Genomic DNA, 7,120 nt, shown 5'->3' with positions numbered 1-7,120 from the left:
TGAGACACTGCGCGGAGGTCGGGGGTGGGGGTGGGGTGGTCCCGGCTCCGCCCAAGCCCCGCCCCCGCTGCGGGCCCCGCCCATGGCAGAGCGCGACTCGGAGCTACTGTTTGCCCCGCGGCCCCGCCCCCAGGTGGGCCGTTTCGAGTTTGTTCCTTAATTAAGTTGGCTAAAGAGTCTGACGGGCTCCCCACCTCTGCGAAGTTCCTTAGACAACGCCGCGCGGGAGCGGGGTTTGTGCTCGCCTCGCCTAGTGCTGCCCCGGCCCTGGGAACGCACCACGGTCCTCGCCCTCCCGGCCGCTGCTGTTTCCCTCCCCGGGAAGTGCCCCCCGGCGACCCCGCCGCTGCTCCCACACTCGAGTGGGGTCTCTGAGCCTCGGCAGGGGCCTCGAGCTCAGTCCCTAAGTCGCCTTCCCCGTGCATAAAATGGGATGAGCCGTAAGCGTTCAGTGGGAACGTGTGACAGGCACCCAGCCTGGTGCACAGCTGGGGCCTCAAGTAGGCAAAGCCCAGGGTCAGGATCTTGGACTTCCCAGCCCCGTGAAGGAGCAGCAGGAAGGGCAGAAGGAGGGCACAAGGCCACTGCTGGAGCTGACTGAGGAGGTCCTGGGCATGACCTCCAGGACTTCTGCTGGAATCCAGGCAGGGTGAACACAAGCTATAGCAACACTAAGAGAATCTTACAGTGTTTAGGTGGGAGGAGAGTTAGGAGGCTTCCTGAGCCTTATACATGGTCAGGAAACGGAGGCTCAGAAAGGGAAAGGGCTTGTTCTAAGACACACAGCAAGTGTGCAGCTGGACTCTTAATTCCACGGAGTGAGAGGAAAATGCTCCTAAGGGAATGGGAACCCGGGATAGCAAAGAGATATCCCCTGCTGGGACTTTCTGCCTCGGTGAAACCTAGAGCAAGGCTGTTAAGACTGCAGCCTGAGCTGGGTGGCCTGGGCAGGCTGGGGAAAGGGAGGCTCCTGTTGTTGCTCCTGTCACTTCTTCATGAGTCTCAGCCCTCTGCTTCACCCCCTCATTGCTGATTTCTTCATCTTTTCCCCCATACAACTGTAAAATGCTTAAGGAATTTTTGGTTGTGCTGCGAAGTTTTGGGATCTTAGTTCCCCAACCAGGGATCGAACCTGGGCCCTGGCAATGAGTCCTAACCACTGGATTGCCAGGGAATTCCCGCTTAAGGCATTTATTAAAGAACATTTGGAGTTTCTTTATTGTGGTAACATATATATAACATAAAATTTACCATTTTAACATCTTTAAGTGTACAAGTTCAGTGGCATTAAGTACACTCACGTGCACCCATCGCCACCATCCATCTCCAGAACTTCTTCTTTATTGCACACTGAATGAAGTTTCTTTTAATTGTAAAGCTGAATTGAACCTTGATTCATGAAAAAAATTCCTCCCAAATTAACCAAGAGAGGTTGCTTGTGGCCTGCACATTTTTTCTGAGGGTCAAGCCCCCCTCCCTGCATGTGAAATGTGAGTGGGAGGTCACTGGTTTTCTCAGTGGATCTGCTCCTCGTCTTTGGTAGAGAGACCAATAGGTGTCTGTACATCCTGCAGTTCCAGCTTTTAATGTAATGTGCATGCTTTTGTGTGTGTGTGTGTGTGTGTGTGTGTGTGTGTGTGTGTGGCAGAGGGAGTCTGAGAGCTCTGTGTGGGGCCCATCTTTGGCCCTGTCTTGAGCCCAAACACAAGCCTGTCTTGTGGCCCAGGCAGCTCAGAAAAGTCAGGTTGGCTCAAGGACTTTTCCTGCTTTAGGGTAGAGGGTAAGAAGGCCGCAGTCAGGCCCAGCTTTTATCTCACCCACTCCCGGGATGTCCAGAGTCAGGAGGTTGGAGGTCAGACCAGGCTGGGCCATTTACTGGGCCAAGAGTATCTACAATAGGGGCAGGACAACACCAGGAAGCTTCCCCTTCTTCCTGCTCAGAGAAGCCCAGTCGTTCTTTCCTCTGGCTCTGTGCTAAGCACTCCTCTGTCCATTATCTCATGCCCGACCTTTGAGGTACCATCGGAGGCCAAGAGGGCAGGGGAAGAGAGGAAGTGGCTGAGTCAAGATTTGAAGCCAGGGCACGTCGTTTCTCAATGCAGGCAGCACTGGCATTCTCAGTGAGATGGTTCATCATTGGGCAGGACCGTCCCACGCATTTAAGATGTTTGATGTCCCTGGCCCTACTCACTAATGCCAGGAGTGTCCTCCAATCATTGTGGCAATCAAAAGCATTCCATGAATTTCTAGTAGCATCCTAGGGATTGGGAGAAAGGAGACCTGGGTAAGCTCACTCCTCTCTGGCCTCAGCTTCATCTGCAAAAGGGGAACAGTCATCCTTGTGATTAGTTTAGATGCCATGGCACACAGTGGGGCTCCATAAATGTGCTTCCTTTGCTTTTGAAAGGGGTAGTTTGAGGCATAGCTGCCCTTCTTGGCAGGGGGACGTGAGGCCCTCAGTCCTTAAGGCTCAGCTGTGAGGCAGGGTGCTCCCCTGTGTCTCAGTAGGGACCTTAGCAAGTCACTCTTCTATAGTCTCTTGCCCCCACCCCAAGCTCTTGGAGGACTCTGCAGACTAAATTTTGAAGTTTGCAGACCTGAGAATACACAGCATGAGGCCACAAGGGGGCAGCAATGGGCCATGAATGGCCCTGTCCTGCCCAAAGGAGCAGGAAAGGGACCGCCTTGGGTATCTGGGGAAGGGGGAACACGTGGCTTCTACCCTCATGAGGTTGTGCTCGCCAGTCACCCAGCATCATGGTGCTACCCACAGACTCCATGCTTTGCCAAGCAATTTAGGAAAGATAAATTGGAGGACATCCAAGAGCCTAGGTTGTGTCCCAAGCCTGCTACCATGCATCCTTGAACAGGGGACTAACCCCTTGGAGCCTCACTTTCCCCATATGTAAGATGGAAATAGTGACACCAATCACATAGGCCCTTTACACGGCTGGTGAGGGGATCCAGTGAGTTACCTGGGTGGAGGAAGGAGCAAATTACAAATTGCAGAGTGCAGTAGATTTGTGCGGTGATGCTGGAGCTCCAAAGGACACCTGGATGTCCACTGGTCTCCATCAGTCATCAGAGCCCCTCTGTGTTTCTGTTCCTTTTCATACTACTGACTTCTCTGGTGACCCATGTTACTGGCTGAGCAGCATGGCCTGCCATTTATTGCCAGCAACTGAGGGAAACAGAGGTGGAGACTTGACCTATTCTTTCCCCTTAGCCGGTGTGTGGCTGGGCCTGTTTTGTTAGTGAGGAGGCCACGTAGCAGTGTCTGGGGGGACTACCCATACTGTGGCCTCCTTAGGCCTCAGTTCTTGGAGGGAGAAGGCTGAGACACCATCACTGCAGGCCCCTTCTTGTCTACACCCCTGTGGCCCTTGCTTGGGCTTGGGGTCAGGAGGAGAGAGGGAACTTACAACCATGGTCGTTTCCGAGTGCTTGACCTGTCCTAGGTTCTTCGTGTATTATCACTAAACCACAGTCAGCATGGTAAGCACTGCTGTCCCATTGTACAGATGACGTGGCAGGTTGAATTTTCTAAGATGGCTGCCCATCTCCTATTCCATTTTCTCCTTAAAATATGATGTCGAAAATTTTCCCTCAAATTAGGGTGAACCTCTGATTCTGGCAGGAAGTAACACCATATGACTTCTGAGGCTTGGCCGTAAAAGGTGACAAAGCTTCCACCTGGTCCACCTGTGACATTCACCCTGTGAATCCAGTAGCTTCCTTCTGAGGAAGCCCAGACCACACAGAGAGGTGTTCTGGCCATCTGAGGTCCCAGAGGACAGACAACATCAACTGCCAGGGGTGGGAAAGCTTGAGTGACAACTGCCCAACTGAGCCCATTACCCCCAGAACTGTAAGAGAGAAACAGAAAGGATCATTGTTTCGTTTGCTTGGCCATGCCGCGTGGCTTACGGGATCTTAATTTCCTGACCAGGGATTGAACCTGGGCCGCTGCAGTGAAAGTGCCGAGTCCTAATGACTGGACTGCCAGGGAATTCCCAAGGATCACTGTTTTTTTTGCTTGTTTGTCTTTTCTTTTTAAATTTTTTAAATTTATTTTTTTATACAGCAGGTTCTTATTAGTTATCCATTTTATACATATTAGTGTATACATGTCAATCCCAATCTCCCAATTCATCCTCCCCCCACTTTCCCCCCTTGGCGTCCATACGTTTGTTCTCTACAGCTGTGTCTCTATTTCTGCCCTGCAAACTGGTTCATCTGTACCATTTTTCTAGGTTCCAAGGATCATTGTATTAAGGCAACAAATTTTAGGGTGATTTGTTATGCAGCAGTCACGGGTCATGAGATCAGAGGAAACACAGGGGCTCACTGACATGGGTGACTGCACAGAAGGCTCAGCTGGTATGTAGCAGGGCTAGGCCTTGAGTCTGTGTCTTCCTAACTCTAAACCCCATCTTTGCTGTGAGCCTGAACTACTTCCTCTGGTTTCTGGGGTGGCTCTGGCCCAAGGAGAGTTCCCTTATCCCTCCCCACCCAGCAAAAGCCAGGCTGAAACCTCACCTAGGTATGGTGCTAGGGGCAGTCTGCAAGGACAAGCATACCCAAGACACACATTTGTTGTTTATTTCACGCAACAATTTCCATCTACACAGAGAGGGGAGGCAAGTGGTTGGGCTGGAGCTGGTGGCCGGGAACCCTTGTCAGAGGTGGGGAAGCCTCTTCTCAGAGCATCACTGGGTCAGGGCATAGGTGCCCTACTTAGGCAGGCCTGGAAGCAGCCCTGAGGCTCTCTTCATTTGCATAGCTCACTCGGAGGACTCATTTTTGGCAGGCTGACCAGAGTTCCCCTGGGTGGAAGCCTTGGGGTCGGTGAGACCCCAACTCTGAGCTTGAGGTCCATCTCCTCAGGCTGGCAAAGTCCCATCAGGTCCCTGCTGTGGGTGGTGGAGAGACAAGAACAACAGACATTCCAGCCTGGGACCTCCACATTTGGGGATCATAGGGCTCCCTGCTGCTGGGTCCATGTGGTAGTTATCACAGCGCTTGGCTTCCACTCCTGGCCAGAGGACACTTGTTCTCACGGAAGGCAGGCTGGTTCCTGAGGCCTACGGAACTTGGCGGGGCCTCAACCCCTTAGGGTGCTTCCCACAGCTCCCCGTGTCCAGCTACAAGTGGTGGGTGGGAGTCCTGTCAGCTGGCTGTGGCTGAGTGCAGAGGCCAGAGAGGCCAGGAGCAGCTGCATTTGCCATTCATGCCCTGAGCCTTTTTGGATGGTGTGGATCCTGGGCTCCAGAGCTTCAGAGGGCAGGCTCTTGCAGGGCAGCGGGACAGCCAGAGTCTCTGCTAATCAGGTGACTGAAGGCCCAACCTGACATCTTGGCAGCCTCTCCCGAGCCAGGCACTTTCACCTTCATCTCCTTCCCGGGAAAGCCAAGTCCTGAGGGTGCCCCTCAAGTACACATTGCCCCCAATGGGCCTGTCCACTTTCCTGGCAGCTTCACGTGCTGATCATTCTGGGGCTGGGCTGGGCACACTCTCAAATGTCAAAAGGCCACAGGTATGGTGGTGCATCCCGTGAAAAAAGATCAATATATTACTGTGTTTTTTTTACAAAAATTAAAAATGTCCACACGGATCTGTACAGGTTGTGAGATGCGTGCTTGGGGTCACTGGAAAAGGAGGGAAAGACTGAAGGTGAGGAGGGGACCGGGAAGCCCCAGAGGCCCTGCCCCTGGTCTGCACATCCCCATCCTGCTCATTTCCTCAGGAATAGCTGCGCCCCCAATCCTCTCACCCCAATCTCCTGGATTCCACCCCCTCTCAGGGGGGCGGTATGGACAAAGTCCCAGGGGGTGCTGATGGCTTTGCACTGGCCGGGCCAGGCGTTGAGTGAGCCCTTTATGACCAAGAGGGTGGTCTGTGCACAACCACCTAGGATCACAGCCCTGGGCCTGGGGCCACGTGATGGGAGAGTCAAATCTAGGGTCATCTCGGGGAGACCTGGCTGTTCAGTCACTGTGTGGGGAGGAGCAGGCACCCAGCCCTGAGGCCCCCTGGGCCCCCCACTCCTCCCAGCCTGCCCTGGAGACTCTTCCCTGCAAAGTACCTTATGCCAGCAGCCAGGCACGGGCAGCCCATCAGGGCCCTGGAAAGGAAGAAGGTTTCAGTGACAAGGATGGGGGGCTGGTCAGGGCCCTACACACTCCTGCCCCAGGTGTAGGGAGCTGCCACCTCAGGCCACCGGACCCCACTGAGGCAGGGCCCGAATGCCTGCCCTGTCCACCTGGGTAGTCAGGTCATGGGACATGGCAGCCCCTCTCTGTGCTTATTCCAAGTGTGCCCCCATGGGCTTTGCTGGGACATATGTGCTGTGGGCAGAACCAGGACACCATGGAGTACAGGACATCATGCCAGACATCCACAGGCCAGGAGTAGGGTCTGGCCCTGGTCCTTGCGAGGGGCTGCAATGGCTTTCTGTCTGGCAGCTGTGACAGTGGCTCTAACAGCTCACACCCGGGGCCTGAGAGCTCTCAGTCATGTGACCAAGAGTATTTGAAGGACAGTCTAGGAAATGGGATTCCCTTTTGGCCTGTCCTGGTGCCTGTGTCTGGATCTGAGTGGCAGACAGGGGAGGTTGAGGTCAGGGTGGACACTGGGCCGGGGTGGGGAGGTGTGTGTGTGGTGTTGGGGTGGGGATCGTCTGGAGGTACCAGACACAAGCAGGGGGGCAGGTTTCTTCAGGTGGTCCAGAGGTGGGGACCTGGAGACGGACAAAGGCTGACCCGTCAGTCAGCCTAGCGTCCCTGGTGGACGCTGTAGTGGACAACACTTCACTCCGTTCCAAAGCACACAGGCAGACCTCAGGCACGTGGGAGCACACCCCCGGCACTGCCATGCATCCACCAGGGGCAGGGGCTGGGACTCAAAGGGAAGTGGGGAGGAGGGGGAAGAATGGAAAGGCAGGCAGAATGGAGGAAGGCAGGGCAGAGCAGCGGGCACAGGCAGCTCAGAATGCCCAGCACAGCATGGCGCACAGCACACAGCAGGCCAGGCCGCGTACCGCAGGGCAGGCCCCTGGAGCCTGGCGCCCCTCGCCTGCCTCCGCATTTAAGATTCTCCTGTTTCAAAGAAAAAGGCTTAA

The 7,120-nt window shown here is 54.6% G+C and overlaps 1 protein-coding gene across 5 annotated transcripts in view; it reads right to left on the bottom strand.

Annotated features, from left to right (window-relative positions):
• Nucleotides 1-4,543: 4,543 nt before the first annotated feature.
• Nucleotides 4,544-7,120, bottom strand: part of COL23A1 (collagen type XXIII alpha 1 chain) — a 352,669-nt gene continuing 350,092 nt past the window's right edge. For 3 of the 5 annotated variants that reach the window (XM_032629191.1, XM_032629195.1, XM_032629192.1), the window contains 2 exons: nt 6,086-6,124; nt 4,545-5,648 (listed from right to left, as the gene is read on the bottom strand). In XM_032629191.1, coding sequence (XP_032485082.1) covers nt 5,646-5,648; nt 6,086-6,124 — 42 coding nt within the window. In that variant the 3' untranslated portion in view covers nt 4,545-5,645. Of the gene's footprint in view, nt 5,649-6,085; nt 6,125-7,120 lie in introns of all 5 variants that reach the window. The other 2 variants (XM_032629193.1, XM_032629194.1) reach the window with 1 other exon arrangement.

Source organism: Phocoena sinus, chromosome 3 (assembly GCF_008692025.1).
Source record: "Phocoena sinus isolate mPhoSin1 chromosome 3, mPhoSin1.pri, whole genome shotgun sequence".
NCBI lineage: Eukaryota > Metazoa > Chordata > Mammalia > Artiodactyla > Phocoenidae > Phocoena > Phocoena sinus.
The sequence above is the reverse complement of the archived record's forward strand: the minus strand, read 5'-3'. Positions and strand labels throughout refer to the sequence as shown.